The sequence below is a fragment of the Carcharodon carcharias genome, chromosome 16, assembly GCF_017639515.1.
Source record: "Carcharodon carcharias isolate sCarCar2 chromosome 16, sCarCar2.pri, whole genome shotgun sequence".
Classification (NCBI taxonomy): Eukaryota; Metazoa; Chordata; class Chondrichthyes; order Lamniformes; family Lamnidae; genus Carcharodon; species Carcharodon carcharias.
Window position 1 is genome coordinate 95,255,831 of NC_054482.1, and position 19,333 is coordinate 95,275,163.

The 19,333-nt window shown below is 41.9% G+C and overlaps 1 protein-coding gene across 2 annotated transcripts in view; it reads right to left on the reverse strand.

Annotated features, from left to right (window-relative positions):
• The window catches only part of LOC121289313 (2-lysophosphatidate phosphatase PLPPR4-like), a 75,434-nt gene that overhangs the window by 13,422 nt on the left and 42,679 nt on the right, over positions 1-19,333 (reverse strand). For both annotated transcript variants that reach the window (XM_041208646.1, XM_041208645.1), the window contains exons 4-5: positions 15,845-16,040; positions 3,417-3,474 (exon numbers count right to left, since the gene is read on the reverse strand). In XM_041208646.1, the coding sequence (XP_041064580.1) occupies positions 3,417-3,474; positions 15,845-16,040 (254 nt within the window). The remainder of the gene's footprint in view (positions 1-3,416; positions 3,475-15,844; positions 16,041-19,333) is intronic.

Genomic DNA, 19,333 nt, shown 5'->3' on the forward strand with positions numbered 1-19,333 from the left:
CTCCACATGCCAAGGTGGGTCCCATTACCACACAGCAAGACCCCAAAAGCAGGCCAAGACCCTCTAGGTCTTGGCTCGCAAGAGGACACCCACCAAGGTCATCACAGACAGGGCGTAGACATCAGGCTGCCTCAACCTCCGCTGTGGATGGTCCTGGGAACACCAAGACATAGTGGTAGGGTTAGGAAAGTTAAGATGATGTCGTTGCACAGCCTGGGCATAGGTGTTAATCACTTGTACATAATGTTCACTGTTGTAAATACACTCCCAAGAATGTCTCCCTGCCTATGTCTCCTTGTTCTGATGAACGGTGTTCATGTAACTCAGATGTGAAACCTTTCCTCACAAGATAAAGGCAGGTGTCTTAGTCCAAGGCCTCTTTCTTGCGCTTTGTGCAGCCTTCAGACCAAAGTGATGGTCTGGCCTCACAATCCCTGGTATAATTAGCGATGCCTGCAACTCAACGGTGTTTGTCATTGCTGCCAGAATGTGGTGGGCAGGCATCACAGAGTTCCATCATTCTCTCTGTGTGCTCTCAGCACCTTTAAGTTGGGGCTGGCCCTCATCTCTTCAGCATCTATGACCAGTGACGCTGTGCTCCTGAAGGGCTCAGGTGCTGAAGGGGGACAAAGATTCAGGTGCTTTTAAAGTTTCAGGGCTGCATCTCCATGATATGACCCTGAAAACAGAGCGCAAGTGAGCTGCCCTCAGCCAGACCGGAGTCAGACATTCTTAGAGATTATGTGAAAATCTCTGGAGTGTCCTCACTGCATGTCATTATCATCCACCTGAGATCGAGCGACTATTAGGACTTCCATTCCATCGCAACAACAGGAGCATTATCACAGGGGGTATTCGCACTACCATTAGCCAGACTGGAGTCAAATATTCACAGATGCAATGTGAGGATCCATGGCGTCTCCTCACTGCATGTCGCATCATCCTCCACAAATCTAGCAGCTATGAGGGCCTCCCGAGAGCCCCTGCCTTGTCTGGATACTGCGAGGGCGACATCACCGATATCGTCGCCTTCAAGGACCTCTTCACCCTCATCACCGTTGACATGCTCCTCATCAGAGGAGATCTCCAGCTCCTCCTCAGTCAGCAACTCTCCCCATTGCATCTCTCCCCATTGCAGCAGCAGGCTGTAAAGGGCGCAGCAGGCGATGATGATGCGTGACACCTTCTGTGTACTATATTGCAGGGATCCACTGGACCGGTCCAATTGCAGGATTTGGCGTGAGTTCCCGCCATTCCGGACAGCGGGATGGGCACTGCTGAAACCACCCACCACTGCACTTAGTCTCATTTATGGGAAATTCTGCCCAGTGGTACTATTGTATAAATGCTGCTCTGTCCAATATTTTCCATTAGGGAGGTTTTAACCCATTTATTTAGGGCTCTCGCTAGCATCCTTGCTAAAATATTATGGAGAGGAATTTCATGTTAAATGTCCATATACTATGGATTCTATGATAAGCTGCAAAAGTAATATCTGAAGACGACCAAGGGACACAAGGTTAAACTGTAAGTTGTTATGCAGTTCTCCTTTTGTCAGAGAGTATTGGGCCTCTAAGAATACTATGCCGCTGGTGTGGTGGCCACTGACTCTCTGCCTTCATGATATCTGTTTTTGACTGGGGCAAAAATCGTTTCATTTGGAAGGCAAGTGTCTTCATAGATAACACCTAGTTCATGTGAACTGCTGGACTGGGTTCAATTGTGGGCGTTGGGGAGAGAAATTTTCCAGAGTAGTTTGTAGCATCTTGCTAATTATCTTTCAGTATAAAACATAGTTTAAATGTCACTCACACAAATGATACAATTTTAAAGGGAGCGCAGGAACAAAGAGACCTGGGGGTGTACGTACACTCATTTTTGAAGTTGCATGGCAAGTTGAGAAGTCTGTTAAAAAAAAAGTATAAGGGATCCTTGGCTTTATAAATAGAAGTTGGTTATAAAAGCAAGGAGTTTACTCTAAACCTTTAGAAATCACTGGTTAGCCTCCAGCTGGAGTGTTGTGTCTAATTCAGGGCACCATGCTTTGGGAAGGATATCAAGGCCTTTGAGAGAGGTGCAACAGAGATTTATTAGAATACTACGAGGGATTCCATTACATGGTTAGGTGGGAGAAGTTAGAGTTGTTCTCCCTGGAGCAGGGGAAGTTAAAAGGAGATTTGATGCGGCTGTTCAAAATCATGAAGGGTTCTGATAGAGTAAATAAGGAAAAATTGTTTTCAATGGCAGAAGGGTGAGTACCCAGCAGTCACAGACTTAAGATAATTGTCAGAAGAACCAAAAATGAGATGAGTAGAATTTTTTAAACACACTATCTTGATATGATCTAGACACTGTTAGAGAGAGTGATGAAAGTAGATTCAATAATAACTTCCAAAAGGGAATTGGATAAATAAAAAGAAAGGCTTGCATTTATATAACATTTTTCCTGACTGCCAGATGTCACAAAGCGCTTTAGAGCCAATGAAGTACTTTTGTAGTGTAGTCACTGTTGTAATTTGGGAAAGACAACAGCAAGTATGAAATAAAAACAGAAGGAAAAACTCAGCAGGTCAGGCAGCATCTATGGAGAGAGAAAAACAGAGTTAACGTTTCAAGCGAATATGAGCTCAGCAAACTCCCACAAACAGCAATGTGATAATGACCAGTTTCTTTGTCATACTTGAAAGGAAAAATGTTGCAGCTCTATAGGCAAAGAGCAGGGCAATGGGACTAATTGGATAAGTCTTTCAAAGAGCCAGCACAGCCATGTTGGGACGATCAGTCTCCTTCAATACTGTTTAATGCCAAGATTCTATGATAAGCTGCAAAAGTAATATCTGAAGACGAACAAGGGACACAAGGTTAAACTGTAAGTTGTTATGCAGTTCTCCCTTTGTCAGAGAGTATTGGGCCTCTAAGAATACTATGCCGCTGGTGCGGTGGCCACTGACTCTCTGCCTTCATGATATCTGTTCTTGACTGGGGCAAAAATTGTTTCATTTGGAAGGCAAGTGTCTTCATAGATAACACCTAGTTCATGTGAACTGCGGGACTGGGTTCAATTGTGGGCGTTGGAGAGAAATTTTCCAGAGTGATTTTTTTCCCTTATTGACCCAGTTTCTCTTATTTTCACCTCTCCCAGGAGAATACATGGCTGTGGTGATGGGGGAGGGAGGAGTGTTAACCATAATGGTTCGGAACAATAGACCAGCTGGTCTTTTCCTGCCCATCAATTTCATATGTTCATCTCTAAATTCTTTCTAATTTTCACACTGATCATTTCACCTACTAATGAGGGTTGCAGCTAATTTACATAGCAGAGCAAGATCTTACTCACAGTTAATAATTAATTGACAGATTCAACTCTATGCTGATTATGACACTGTAGATCACACAAGGCAGTCCTGATTACTTACAGAAACATACACAGCTGCAAAGGCTGCAAGCGTAGCATGCTGGGATGGGAAGGATTTTCTGCAAAGAGGAAAAACAACAATTTAATTATGTTGTTGATGTTTTAGTCACTTATTAGGACATTATTGTTGTGCACCATAATTTCAATCCAAGGGACGAATGTAATTGAACTGAGTTATATACTATCCATGTAGCTTCATTCTGTAGCTGCTGTAAATTTTATTAATTTGCCCAGCATTTTCCTGTGTTATATAGTACGAATGGACAATTAACTATTAAATCTGCACAGAAAGCCAATTAAGCTTATCTTTTACAGATTTTTTCTTATGTTAATATACATTTTATAATGGGCGTCATATGCTACATTCTTTATAGAGTACACCATAGAATGTGCTAACTAGAGACATAAGCTACCTTCTCACACAGTTTGTGATTCTAAACCGTACATGCAACAAATCATCAACTCAAAGAATTCCTGTTACATAGGGAAATAAGTTATCTGAGGCACATTTTACTGATGGTAATAATCTTCTGCACTTGCTACCTGACATTAAATTGATTTTTGGGAAAATGAGAATTGAAATGATTTAATCTAGGGAAAGTGGTGTTAATATTTTCCCATTATAGGCAGACTTTTAAATCATCAGTTTCAAGACAACACACAATTTTTCATTATGTGAAGTCTTTATGATATGATGTTGAATAAATCTCTACTAGGAAATAAAATATAATGGTTTATTAAGATATTTTTAGTCACTCCCTTCTTGTTGAATTTGTCAGCCTCCTCCATCTTACAGCAATGTAAATAAGCAAACATTAACTCTTAATTTCAGCTCAGATGATATCTTGTTCCATGACCTATTGGCTTTCTGCATGGCTGTGTATTTATTTACATCACATGTCACACTGCCATGTTAGCATTTCTGAACCTTCTGCCTGCTTGTATTAAATATTGAATTTTGAACCACCACCACCACCACCAATATTTTTCAATTGCAACATTCTAAAAAGTCAGTGCTAAAAAATATCACCACGCTATATTGCAGTGAACTGTTACACGACAGGTCTAAATGGAAGCAAATAAATGATTCAGAAAGCATCTGGTGGCTTGTTTTTTAAACAGTTGTGTTTGAAAACAGCTTTAGTGCCTCTCAAATGAACCTTTTAAGATGATCTGTAATGAATGTATCAAGGAAGAATATTCGGCTATGATATCAAGTAGATTATGGCATCTGAACATAATTTCAACATGTCATTCCAGTGATGCTACAGCATACTAAAGTTTCTATTTCCTATGTCATTCAATGGAAAAGTGAACTGATTGATATGACTTCAGGGATGCCTACAGGACACTGCCTATTCTTCTCCAGACCTAGATAGTCCAAGACATCAGCTGCTGAAGCATTGAAAAATTCACACTTGTTTTAAAACCTAAAAGTTCCTTATTATTCCTGTGAAAATTCATATATTTTGTGTTAAACAAGGTACTGAGAAATGGAGAATTTTTCCACTATTGGTATCAGGGATATTCTTTCATACCGCACAGTGATGATCATTATTCCTTCTTTGATTGTATTGTTGTTTTTTTGCATATTTATCTTCAACAACATAAATTAAAATGGGCTCTAATAAATAACTGTTACAAGAAATTAACTTGCATATGTAATCACCTGGCCCGGCATAGCCCCGGCATACCCACCATCTATCATTACCATCAAGCCAGGGGATCAATGCTTCAATGAACAGTGCATGAGGGCATGTCAGGAGCAGCAGCAGGCATACCTAAAAATAAGGTGTCAACTTGGTGAAGCTACAACACAGGGCTACTTGCATGGCAAACAGCGGAATCAGCATGCGATAGACAGAGCTAAGCAATCCCACAGCTAACGGAACAGATCGAAGCTCCACAGTCCTGTCACATCCAGTTGTGAATGGTAGTGGAGAATTAAACAATTAACTGAAGGAGTTCGCTCCACGAATATCCCCATCCCCAATGATGGGGAAGCCCAGCACATCTGCACAAAGCATCTGCAATCATCTTCAGCTAGAAATACCGAGTGGATGCTCTATCTCAGCTTCCACCTGAGGTCCCCAGCATCATCGATGCTAGCCTCCAGTCAATTCAATTCGCTCCATATGAGATCAAAAAATGAGCGAAGGCACTGAATAGTGCAAAGGTTATAGGCCCTGACAATATTCCGGCAAAAGCACTGAAGACTTGTGGTCCAAAGCTAGCTGCTAGCCAAACTGTTCCAGCAGAGCTCCAATACTGGCATCTACCCGGCAATAATGTGGAAAATTGCCCAGGTATACCCTGTCCACATAAAGCAAGACAAATCCAAACTGGCCAATTATCCCCCATCAGTCTACTGTCCATCATCAGTAAAGTACTGGAATGGGCCATTGACAGTGCTATCATGCGGTACTTACTCAGCAATAACCTGCTTACTGGCGCTCAGTTTGGGTTCTGCCAGGGCCACTCAGTTCCTGATCTCATTACAGTCTTAAGCTGAACTCAAGAGATAAAGTGAGAGTGACTGCCCTTGTCATCAAGACAGCATTTGACCGAGTGTAACATCAAGGAGCCTTGGCAAAACTGGAGTCAATGGGAATCAGGGGGAAAACTCTCTGCTGTTTGAGGTCATACCTAGCACAAAGGAAGATGGTTGTGGTTGTTGGAGGTCAGTCATCTCAGTCACGGGTCATTGCTGCAGGAGTTTTTCAGTCTAGTGTCTGAGGCCCAACCATCTTCAGCCGCTTCATTGATGACCTTCCCTCCATCGTAAGATTAGAAGTGGGGATATTCGCTGATGATTACACAATATTCAGCACCATTCGCAACTCTCGAGATACTGAAGCTGTCCGTGTCCTTTGGTGGCACCTGGACAACATTCAGGCTTGGGCTGGTAAGTAATATTCACGCCACACAAGGCCAGGAAATGACCATCTCCAACAAGACAGAATCCTACCATTTTCCCTTGACATTCAATGGCATTATCATTGCTGAATCTATTCTATTGACATCCTGGGGTTTACCATTGACCCGAAACTGAATTGGACCAGCAATAGAAATATACCGGCTACAAGAGCAGGTCAGAGGCTAGGAATCCTGCAGTGAGTAATTCGCCTCCTGACTCCCCAAAGCACAAGTCAGGAGTGTGTTGGAATACTCTCCATTGTCTGAATAAGTGCAGCTCCAGCAACACTAAGGAGGCTTGAAACCATCCAGGACAAAGCAGTCTGCTTGATTGGCATTCCATCCACATTCACTCCCCCCACCATTGGCATACAGTGGCAGCAGTGTGTATCATCTATAAGATGCACTGCGACAATGCAACGAGGCTCCTTTGATAGCACCTTCCAAACTCACGACCTAGAAGGACAAGGGCAGCAGACAAATGGAACACCACCACCTGAGGTTTCCCTTCCAAGTCAATCACCATTGTGACTTGGAACTATATTGCAGTTCCTTCACTAACACTGGGTCAAAATCGTGGAACCCCCTTCAGTACTGTGGGTGTTCATACATCACGAGGGCTACAGCAGCTCCTCACCACCTTCTCAAGGGAAATTAGGGATGGACAATAAATGCTGACCCAGCCAACGACACCTACACTCTGTGAAACAATTTTTTAAAATCCTTAGTCCTCCTGTACTCTCCCAATATCAGACTGAAGTGGCAGCATGAATTATATACTCAAGTTTCTGGAGTGGGTCTCAACCCTACAACCTTTTGACTCAGAGGTGACGGTACTACAACTGAGTCAAGGTTGACTGAGGCCATATATTGTTACCTTCCTCCATTTCATTATGCTTTCAATATCTTGTTTTTCTTCCCCAGACTCCATCTGACGTTGATTAACCTTGTTCAAAATCTCTCTCGGCTCACACTAAGTCACTTTTCTCTCTGGCCCATGGAGTTGGATTGTCAGTTACTGGTGGGGATAGGTAAGAAAAGCGCGGGCATGATTTGAAAATTGCATTCCCGGAGGGCAGCACTGGATCCTGCTGCTCCTCGGACAGTTTGCAATTTTCAAGGAGTCTGCAGGGGGTAGGGAACAGGAAACCTACTTGCCTTCAATTAACAGTTCCTTAAGTGCCTTTTTGGAGCTTATTAAGAGGCCTGCCCAGAACAGAACGGGGTTTTCAACCTTTTTTTGAGACAAACCGAACAGTCCGGCCACGTTTGTGCTGTCGGGGTCACCATGCAGCAAAAAGTTCCTTTTCATCTGTGTTTGTGAAATTTGAGGAATCGACCCACATCAGGCTGAGTGCAGTACCTTGACTTGGTGTCCATGGCCACTTAGCGCTGTCTTTATCCTCCTCCTTCTTTCATGAGTTGTCTGCTCGCCTCAGGGAGGCTGCCGCAGCTCCCAACAGGGCAGAAGCCTACTTTTGCCGCTGGCACCAGGAGGGTTGCTCCCACCGTCTGGAGGCACTTGTTGCCTCTAATTTCATACCAAGTTCACCTCTTGCCCAATCAAGTTCCATTCACATTTCAAAATTGTGCTGCAAAAGTGACACAGTTCAAATGTGTATTTGGGACCTGGAAATCGTCTGGGTGTCAGGTGCCTGATACCGTTTTGTAAATCCAGCCCATGATCTCTTCAGTAGGAGTTCAACAATTAGAGCATGCAAATGGCTGAATTTCCCTCATTAGCCTTGAATTTCCTGGTATGATATGTTTGACCACCATCATCATAAGTAAGGTTGCTGTGCTCCTGGCTCCTCCAGTGTCAAATTTATACTACAATTTGCTGTAAAACTGATTAGAACGCACTGCCGCGTGCATTGAGGTGAGTCAGAAAGTATGTAGCTAATGTCTAATATAGATCAACTGGACACAGAAGGGCACAACAGGTTATTTAATGTCTCCATAAAAATCATGACCCATTATCTTTAGCTGTTTTTAACTGATTATTTATTTTACGATTATTGTCTTTTGAGTTGATAATTGTTACTTTTTGTGCAATTAATCTGCTGAGCAATTGAATATTGATGCTGAGTCCTCCAGTTTTTAACAGTTTAATTGGCAGTGATGATTACTGTAGTGTTAATTCAGCATCGTTGTGATTGCCATTGATTTTACTGGTGGACAGAACTACTATAACTGTTTTGGCGAGTCACCGCAAGTTTATATAAAACAACACTAATGATAGTATTCAAGTGTACTTTACATATGAATTGTATTAAAACATCAATGTACCTAATAATACACCAGTCCATTGCTAGAACAGAATTCTATAAATGGAAAATGTTTGTTACGTAGAAGTTAAAATGAGTGGATTACAGTTATGGCTTCACCCCCAGTTCAGAAGGTGGGTCAGGGAATTGGCACTTATATGGCCAACTGTGTCAGTCATGGAGTTTTACAAAGTTTCCCTTTGTGACCAAAATGCTTTATAAAATGTTTCTGTATTAGTGAATTATTTTTGCTCATTAAGATGAGAAATACTCTGCTTGCCTGCCTCCCATGTCCACTTGCCAACTTGCCATAATTTCCAGCTCATCCAACTGCTATAGCACGTCAAATTCTGCTCCCCATTAATCATCACTCTTGCTAATCTACACTGGCTGTTGGTCACCCTATCTCTGTTACCTCTTCCCCAAATTTGTTGTCCTTGTGACTTTGGTCTCTTGTGCATCTCCCTCTTTTCATCTCCACAAATGATAGCTGTGGTTTAAGTTCTTTTTTTGGAATTCCCTTCCTAAACCTCTTTGCCTCTATTCCCTTCATTTAAGTCTCTTCTTAAAATCCACCTTTTTTACCACCTTTTCATTCACCTCACCTAATCTCCCTTCTTTGGCAAGGCACCCATTCTCCTCAAGTCTCTATGATGTGCCTTGAGGTGATTTTCCTTATTAACGGTGCGAAATAACTGCAAACTGTTAATGAATGAGGATGATGGTGAATAGAGATCTGCCTATTTTGGACCCATCATTCCTCAAAAAGGACAATGTTGGTTAAATAGAGTCAAAAGTTCCCTCAGGCAGCAGCACAATATGCCTCAGTGCTAATTACAGCAGGATAACTTTAATGTATCAGCATGAAATTTCCTAGATTAGTGTTCCTTCCCCTCTCCCGTGCTTCACAGTAGGAGTGTGCAAATTATTAGAAATGAGCCCATTAGGAACTGAGTTAAAAAGGCTTAAATCCATCTGACAGCTATCAAAGAGACTAAGCATTTGTTTCAGCTGTCTGAACGAGACCAGACATGGGTTCCCTTCGTTTACTTTAATATTAAAAGCATAGAAAGCATTAGATAGGACTTATTGGTAGTTCAATCATTAGTATTTTGATCCTATCACTAACCATGTATCAATTTTTAAAAGAAATCTCATCCATTGAAAGTGGATTATGATGTGGGCAGGGTAAAGGCAGCAATTCAATGTATCCCCGCTCACTTGTTGTCACGTACCTGGCATGTCCAAGAACAGATGTGGTAGATTAGCTACATCTGTCACTGTAACTGAGTTAGCGACAAAGGTGAAGCTTGGTTGAATGCTACACTGATGCCATGCTGTCAGATTTTTATAAAATAATATTAATTATAATATATTTTTCTTTAATATACTTCAGGAAATGTACTTATAAGTTTACTGTAAATAGCTCATTAAAACATACTGTGGGGGGTGTTGGTTGGTAATTGGATTGTGGTTTGTATTTGCACAAATTTGTGAAGATAGCAGGGAAACACACACACGCGTACACACACAAACATACAAATGCGCACAAACACGAGCACACACACACACACACACACACACACAATCCTTGGCTTTGTAAATCAAGAAAGAGAGTACTAAAACAAAGAAGTTATGCTAAACCTTTATTAAACACAGTAGGCTCCAGGTGGAGAATTGTGTCCAATTCTGGATACCACGCTTTTGAAATATGTTAGAGATGGTGCAGAACAGGCTTACTGAATGGTGCCCAGAATGAGGGACTTCAGTTACATGGAGAGATGAAAGAAGCTAGAGCTGTTCTCCCTACAGCAGAGAAGGTTGAAAGGAGTTTGGTAGAGGTGAAGAATTTTGACAAAGTAAGTTAAGTAGAATCTGTTTCCAGTGGCAGGAGGGTTGGTAACCAGAAGGCACATATATAAGATAATCGACAAAAGAACCAGAGGTGACACGAGGAAAAAGGCTTTACCCTTTTGTAATGGTGTAATCTGGAAGGCACTGTAATGGTGAAAGCAGAATCAAAAGCGGCTCTCAAAATGGTGTTGGATAAATAATTCAAGGGGAAAATTTGTGGGTTATGGGTAAAGAACAGGGGTGATGGATTAATTGGATAGCTCAAAGACACACAAGAGCTGGCAAAGGTATAATGGCCCGGATTTTTGCCAAATCGGGATTACTTTAAAAATGGCGGGCAGGTCCCGATTCCAAGGTTCCTGACCCCATTCCTGGGGTTTCCGATTATCAGAAGTTTCTTTTAAGGGTACGGGCTGGTTCGGGTCAAAATCCCATGGCCTACCCTTCTGACCTGGCTGGCCCCATTGCAGAGATAGGTATCTCCTACTCCTCTGCAATTTTCATGGAGTCGGGCCAGAATTTTGAAGAGTTGGCTCAGAGGTGTCATGAACCATAATGAGAGAACCTTTCAAAAGGTAAGTTCAAAAGGTCCTCCTCATGTTCCCTATGCCAAGGTATGCCCACCCAAAGAACCTCTATGGCCTCTATGCAAAGCTTTGGCACTTCCATGCTCATTCACCCACTATACACTGCATCGAAGCAATGAACCCTATTGTGACAGTAGGATGTGTAAACAAAAAGCTTTAAAAAACAAGTAATTCATAAAAATTTATTTTACTACAGCCCAATGAAAATATCAACCACCCAGACCCTTTAAAGTTCAAACAGCTGAAACTGTAAGCACTTGAAATCTTTTTATCTTGTATAAATGAACATTGTGAATTTGACAGAAGGGATCAGAGAGCCAGAGCTGTCAATCAAGCAATGTTTTCCCTGTGGCTCAGGTGCTTTAATATTCTAATGCATTTCTGGGCCCACAGAATATATGTCAGCACATACACAGATACACCTAGCAGTGGGAGTGATTTTTTTAAAAAATTCATTCAAGGGATGTGGGCTTTGCTGGCTAGGTCAGCATTTACTGCCCATCCCTAGTTGCCCTTGAGAAGGTGGTGCTGAGCTGCCTTCTTGAACCGCTGCAGTCCATTTGGTGTATGTACACCCACAGTGCTGTTAGGGAGGAAATTCCAAGATTTTGACCCAGTGACAGTGAAGGAATGGTGGTATATTTCCAGGTCAGGATGGTGAGTGACTTGGAGGGAACTTCCAGGTGGTGGCCCCATCTATCTGCTGCCCTTGTCCTTCGAGGTGATAGTGGTTATGGGTTTGGAAGATGCTGTCTAAGAAGCCTTGGCATGTGTTTCTGCAGTGAATCTTGTAGATGATACACACTGCTGCCACTGTGTATCAGTGGTGGAGGGAGTGAATGCTTATGGATGGGGTGCCAATCAAGCAGGCTGCTTTATCCTGGGTGGTGTCAAACTTCTTGAGTATTGTTGGAGCTGCACTCATCCAGGCATGGGGAGAGTATTTCATCATGTTCCTGACTTGTGCCTTGTAGATTGTGGACAGGTGTCGGGGAGTTAGAAGGTGAGTTACTCGCCACACAATTCCTAGCCTTGATCCGCTCTTGTAGCCTAAGTATTTATATGGCTAGTCCAGTTCAGTTTCTGGTCAATAGTAACCCCCAGGGTGTTGATATTGGGGAATTCAGCAATGGTAATGCCATTGAATGTCAAGGGGCAATGGTTAGATTCTCTCTTGTTGGAGATGCTCATTGCCTGGCACTTGTGTGGCACAAATGGTACTTGCCACTTGTCAGCCCAAGCCTGGATATTGTCCAGGTCTTGCTGCATTTGGACATGGACTGCTTCAGTATCTGAGGAACTGCGAATGGTGCTGAACATTGTGCAATCATCAGCAAACATCCCCCCTTGTTACCTTATGATGGAAGGAAGGTCATTGATGAACCAGCTAAAATGGTTTGGCCTAGGGCACTACCCTGAGAAACTCCTGAAGTGATGTCTTGGAGCTGAGATGATTGCCCTCCAACAACAACAACCAACTTCTTTTGTGCTAGGCATGACTCCAATCAGCAGAAAGTTTTCCCCCTCATTCCAATTGACTCCAGTTTTGCTAGGGCTCCTTGATGCCACACTTGGTCAAATGTGGCCTTGATGTCAAGGGCAGTCACTCTCTTCTCACTTCTGGAGTTCAACTCCTTTGTCCATGTTTCAACCAAGGCTGTACTGAAGTCAGGAGCTGAGTGGCCCTGGCAGAACCCAAACTGAGCGTTAGTGAGCAGATTATTGCGAAGCAAGTGCCACTTGATAGCATTGTTGATGACCCTTCCATCGCTTTACTGATGATCAATAGTAGACTGGTAATTCGCTTGGTTGGATTTGTCCTGCTTTTTGTGTACAGGATATACCTGGGCAATTTTCCACATAGTCAGGTAGATACCAGTGCTGTAGCTGTACTGGAACAGCTTGGCTAGGGGTATGGCAAGTTCTGGAGCACAAATCTTCAGTATAGTTGCCAGAATATTGTCATGGCCCATAGCCTTTGCAGTATCCAGTGCCTTCAGCCGGTTCTTGATATCACAAACAGTGAATCGAATTGGCTGAAGACTGGCATCCGTGATGCTGGGGACCTCCGGAGGAAGCTGAGATGGTTCATCCACTCGGCATTTCCAGCTGAAAGTTGTAGCAAATGCTTCAGCCTTATCATTTGCACTGCTGTGCTGGGCTCCTCCATCAGTGAGGATGGGGATAATTGTGGAATCTCCTCCTCCAATGAATTGTTTAATTGTCCACCACCATTCACGGCTGGATGTAGCAGTACTGCAGAGCTTAGATCTGATCCGTCGGTTGTGGGATCGCTAAGCTCTGTATATCACTTGCTACTTATGCTGTTTGATACACAAATAGTTTTATGTTATAGCTTCACCAGGCTGACACCCCATTTTTAGGTATACCTGGTGCTGCTCCTAGCGTGCCCTCCTGCACTCTTCATTGAATCAGGGATGATCCCCTGGCTTGGTGGTAATGGTAGAGTGTGGGATATGCCAGGCCATGAGGTTACTGATTGTGGCTGAGTACAATTCTGCTGCTGCTGATGGCTCACAGCGCCTTGGGTGATTACCCAGTCTTGAGCTGCCGGATCTGTTCAAAATCTATCTCATTTAGCATGGTGGTGGTGCCACATAACATGATGGAGGGTATTCTCAATATGGAGATAGAACTTTGTCTCCACAAGGACTGTGCGGTGGTCACTTCTACTGATGCTGTCATCAACAAATGCATCTCTGGCAGGTGGGTTGGTGAGGATGAGGTCAAGTATGTTTTCCCTCTTGTTGGTTCCCTTAGCTATGTCCTTTAGGACTCAATCAGCTCGGTCAGTAGTGGTGTTGCCAAGCCACTCTTGGTGATGGACAATGATGTCCCCTATCACCCTCAGTGCTTCTTCCAAGTGGTGTTCAACATGGAGGAGTACTGATTCATCAGCTGTGGGTGGGTGGTAAGTGGTAATCAGCAGGAGGTTTCCTTGCCCAAGTGCCATGAGACTTCATGGGGTCCAGAGTCGATGTTGAGGACTCCCAGGGCCACTCCCTTCCAACTGTATACCATTGTGCCACCACCTCTGCTGGGTCTGTCCTGCTGGTGGGACAGGACATGCCGTTGTCATTTTTGGTGCCTAAATCGATGCCGGGTGGTCTGTCTGGTTTCATTCCTTTACAATTTTTTAGTAATTTGATACAACTGAGAGGCTGGCTAGACCATTTTAGAGGGCACTTGAGAGTCAACCCCATTGCTGTCTGTCTGGAGTCACAATTGGGCCATACCAGGTAAGGATGGCTGATTTCCTTCCCTAAAGGGCATTAGTGAACCAGATGGGTTTTTACAACACTCGACAATGGTTTCAGGGTCATCATTAGACTTTTAATTCCAGATCTTTATTGAATTCAAATTTTACCATTCGAACCCCGGTCAGCATTACCCTGGGTCTCTGGAATACTAGTACAATGACAACACCACTACGCCACTGCATTGGCCTTTGGCAAGAGGCAGACCAAGCACTGTCATTGACTAGCTCAGTGTAAGCTGCCGATAGTGATCTGTAGCAAAGCAGAAGCCTTGACCTGCAGGAGGAACAATTTAAGGGAGCCAAAGCTCTCTGGACCCAGTGAACAGAGATGCACAGAAACAAAACTTTTAGTAGAGACAGTAAATCTCTCTGGTAATGCAGTTATAATTTAATCCTTGTCATAATTTGCAGGAGTAGTTATTTATATATGATGACTGAAGAAGGTTGACTACATGGTAACAATTATAGAGTTTCACATTTAAGATTTATAAATGAAAGAATGCTGCTGCAATAAAATCATAAATTACTTCATGTGGTTGTGTGTAATTGCGCACATTACTCAACTCCCAGGCTTCAGATTTAATCATAACAGACAAGCAGTATGTCAGTGTTTATTTTCAATTTTGATCATTAGTATTTGAATGACAAGTCAAATGTTTGCAGTAAGGTCTCCAGCAACGTCACAGACAACAAAACTGTCAGTCTTCCTTTGATTCTGATTAATGTTGCAAGTAGCGTTGAAATAAAGTTTGCTAGGAACTTTTAGAAAAACTGGGTATAATTTCATTGCATGTATAAACGCAAAATTCAAGCCCTATCCAAATCATTTCCAACTTTAGTTTTTATTAGCTGCAGTGACAAGAAGAGCCCTCAGACTATCAAATATTTATGTCATGTGAATAACTTGGGATATATTTTAATTAATCCAGGCATCATCCTTTCTGATGTTGCTGTCTAATATTAAGGCCACTACAATAGTTTTCAGCACGGCATGCAAAATATATTATTATAATTTGCAAGATGGACATGAAAATGAAATTGATTTGTTCTCGTGGAATGGGACGTGGAGATGAAGGGAAACAAATATCAGGATTATTGGGGTTTACAGCTTCTCACAAAGCCCATGCATCCTAATTGTTTCAATGCAGTTCAGAATGAAGTGAGGTTCCTAAATAGTTGCTGGTGGACACGTATGCCCACAGAACAGAATAAATCCTGATTTGAATATGAAAAATCAAGTTACAACCGTCGGCAGTGATGGAAGGCAAGTTTCTCATATTACATGGAAACCCTATTCTGAGATGAGGATTGAGGTCAGTTTTTAAGATAATAAAGGGCCCTGCAATTAATTCATCTGAGAGAGCTTTAAGCCTTTACTAAGCACAAGGTGAACATTGCCTTGGACATCTGCACCATTATCTAAAACGCTGTGATGAAGTTATGCATTAGTTAAACACATTCCCAAACTGAGCACAGAATAACAAACTGCTCTTTGTTATACAGAAAGTGAAACGTAAAGTCTAACCTGCCAGCGTTAATGAGAGCAGGATCAGATCCTGTGCAGATATCCTCCACAACATATGGATTTTCTTCACAGGAAGTATTTAACGACGTATAATTGGGCTTACACACTGTAAGAAAATATGGGGCATGGTACCCAGTTGACAGCTGAATAATGTCAGTGATGAGAGCGGTGGCACAAAGGCCAAACACATGAACTCCTAAAACACTCAAGAGAAATCAAAAATAATTAGCATGACAATTTTTCTCCAGCTGCTAGTTCAGAATCATATGGTGCAAGACTGTTAATCCCAAATAGTGGCAAATTAATGCCAAAAATATCAAAGCTGCTAGAAAATACGCGTACCATTATGGAACATAATTAGCCCAATCAGTATACCAGAGAGAATTTGAGTGTTTTGGACCTGTTGATTAACTGTGTTAAGTAGAATATATAGTTTCCATCAATATATTTGCTCAGAACAATAACACTTCCAGCAATAAGGTTAATAAAAAGTTGTCTCTATGATTCTTATTAAAAGCAAGAATTGAAATTGCAGTGCTACATATCAACTCGATTGCAGAACAGACAATGGACTGCAGCGGTTCAAGAAGGCAGCTCACTGCCACCTTCTCAGGGGCAATTAGGAATGGGCAACGCCACATCCCATGAACAAATAATAAAAAAATTACGCATAGAAGAAACAAAGGTTTTGCTTTTACCCAAAAGACCATAAGACATAGGAGCAGAAATTAGGCCATTCAGTCCATCGAGTCTGTTCCGCCATTCAATCATGGCTGATAAGTTTCTCAACCTCATTCTCCCGCCTTCTCCCTGTAACCTTTGATCCCCGTGCCAATCGAGAACCTATCTATCTCGGTCTTAAATTACCCATTTACATCTTGATCTACATGTTAGATGGCACGCAGATAATCTTCCCTTTAAAGTTGCTTCAAATAAAGTTGAGGGGGTAGAAATCCATCTCAGGCAGTGGTGCCTGTTCCAAGCAGCACTTGATATTTAATACCAGGGAGTGCAGTGGAACTCAATATCAGGAATTGTGTGCAATTGTCAGCCAATCCAATACTGTCCTTATTACACTACTGCCTGAGGCAAATTTTTACCCCAAAGAGGCAGAAGCATGAATCTGTAAGCTAAGCAGTTCTATACAATGAAATGCTTAGTCGTACAGAACTTGACTATTGCTGAAAAAAGAGACAAGCTATCAAAGCTTTTCATCTTGCACTCATCAGGTTAGTTCGCAAGAAATGACCAATTATAACGGGAGAACAGCAATTTATACTGCATGAAAAGGGAATGCTAATTGGTTGGCAAGTGGACTCTGATAGGTGGAGATGCTGCCATGGAGAATGCAGCATGGAACAGTTAACTGCCCGGTTTTGTTCAAATTTTTTTCCATGCTGCATTCACCATGGCAACGTCTCTACCAATTACAGTCCACTTGCCAACCAATCAGCACTCTCTTCTTGTGCAGTATAAATTGTTGTTTCCCCATTACTTTTGGTAATTTCTTGCAAGCTATCCTGATGAGTGCAAAATGAAAAGCTTTGATAACATACCTTTTTTTACAGCAATACACAATGAAATGTATTCCTATTCACCTTCTACACACAAAGGGGAAGAAAACATAATTTCCACACCATAAATATATCATAAATACCTTTGTTTTAAAACAAATTGCAAGATGCAGAATTAAATTGGATTTGTTCTGATAAGTCTGGTTGAATAAAGTTAATTTTGCCAGCTTTAGTACATTAATTAATCTTTAGCATTGTGATGATTGTACACATTCACCTTATGATATCTATGCAATGATCAATTTGAAATGTTGTAATTTGCCTATGAGACTCAGATGGTTTTTATAATCATGCACACTGAACTGGAAGAAATTTCCAAAAAATGACTTGTGACACTTAAACAAGCAATCTGTAAACACTGTGCTGCATGTGAATCATCGCAATGTCACAAACGAATCATGTACCAGGACATATTGTTTTGCTTTTGTAATAGGAATGCAAATGTAAACAACAGACCTAGAAGAAATTAGAAAAAATGAAACACTACTGTTACATTCAGTAGAATTTCTCAATGTGAGTAAACCTGTACTTTCAATAAGAGCTTCAATAATATTCACATTGTGCTCTAAAGTCTAGAATTGGTTTTTAAAAATGTTTCCAAATCCAACTACTATTTAACAATACAATTAAGTATTTTCTGTAACTCCATAGCCACCAAATTTTGCTGCACTTGGTGCTGAAACAGTACTACCTAAACCCTCACACAGAGTTCGCAAAATGGTCACCAAACGCTGTGAAAGGAGCAAATAGGTGAGACATACAAATCTGTATATTTCAAATAGCTATTAAAATTGATTCATTTTGTAATTGTTGTAATCATAATTTAGAATTTAGAGTTATTTTCACTTGCTGGCTGGTGGTATCATTACCAACACCTGGGTCTTCTGCGGATACCCTTCAGATTTAAATGTAAAGCTGATGCTCCAAAAGACTAATTTGTGACAGTTTTCACACAGTCCATTGGAATTCAATGTCCAGAAAGGTAACTTGTGCAGTTAGTGCTATTCTCTTGCAAGACAAGCTGCCTTTAGATATACAGCCAGGCTGTTAGCAATATTTTTTAAAAATGGATGAATCAAGAAAACATGTCAGTAGACACCAATGCCATTTTTGGACTATAGTTTCCACAGTGTGTGCCTTGAGCAAGCTAACCAGTGTCAACTGGGAGCTGGGCCGAAGAAAATCCACAAGGTGAGTCGCTTGCCATTTTAACACTCCACCCTGCTCTCTTGCCCACATGTCTGTCCTTGGCCTGGTGCATTGTTCCAGTGAAGCCCAACGCAAACTGGAGGAACAGCACCTCATCTTCCGACTAGGCACTTTACAGCCTTCCGGACTGAATATTGAATTCAACAACTTTAGGTCTTGAGCTCCCTCCTCCATCCCCACCCTCTTTCTGTTTCTTGCCCCTTCCTTTTGTGTTTTTTTTTCCAATAATTTATATAGATTTTTCTTTTCCCACCTATTTCCATTATTTTTAAATCTTTTATGCCCCCCCACCCCGACTAGAGCTATACCTTGAGTGCCCTACCATCCATTCTTAATTAGCACATTCATTTAGATAATATCACCAGCTTCAACACCTCTGTGTTCTTTTGTTCTTTTGTCTGTGACATCTTTTGATGATCTGCTCCTATCACTGCTTGTTTGTCCCTACAACCACACCAACCCCCTCCACTTCTCTACCCCCCCCCCCACCCCCCCGACCCCCCACCTTAAACCAGCTTATATTTCAACCCTCTCCTTGTAAAGAAAAATCAGTTCTGTTGAAGGGTCATGAGGACTCAAAACGTCAACTCTTTTCTTCTCCGCCGATGCTGCCAGACCTGCTGAGTTTTTCCAGGTAATTCTGTTTTTGTTTTGGATTTCCAGCATCCGCAGTTTTTTGTTTTTATCTCTGAGTTTTTCTTTACTT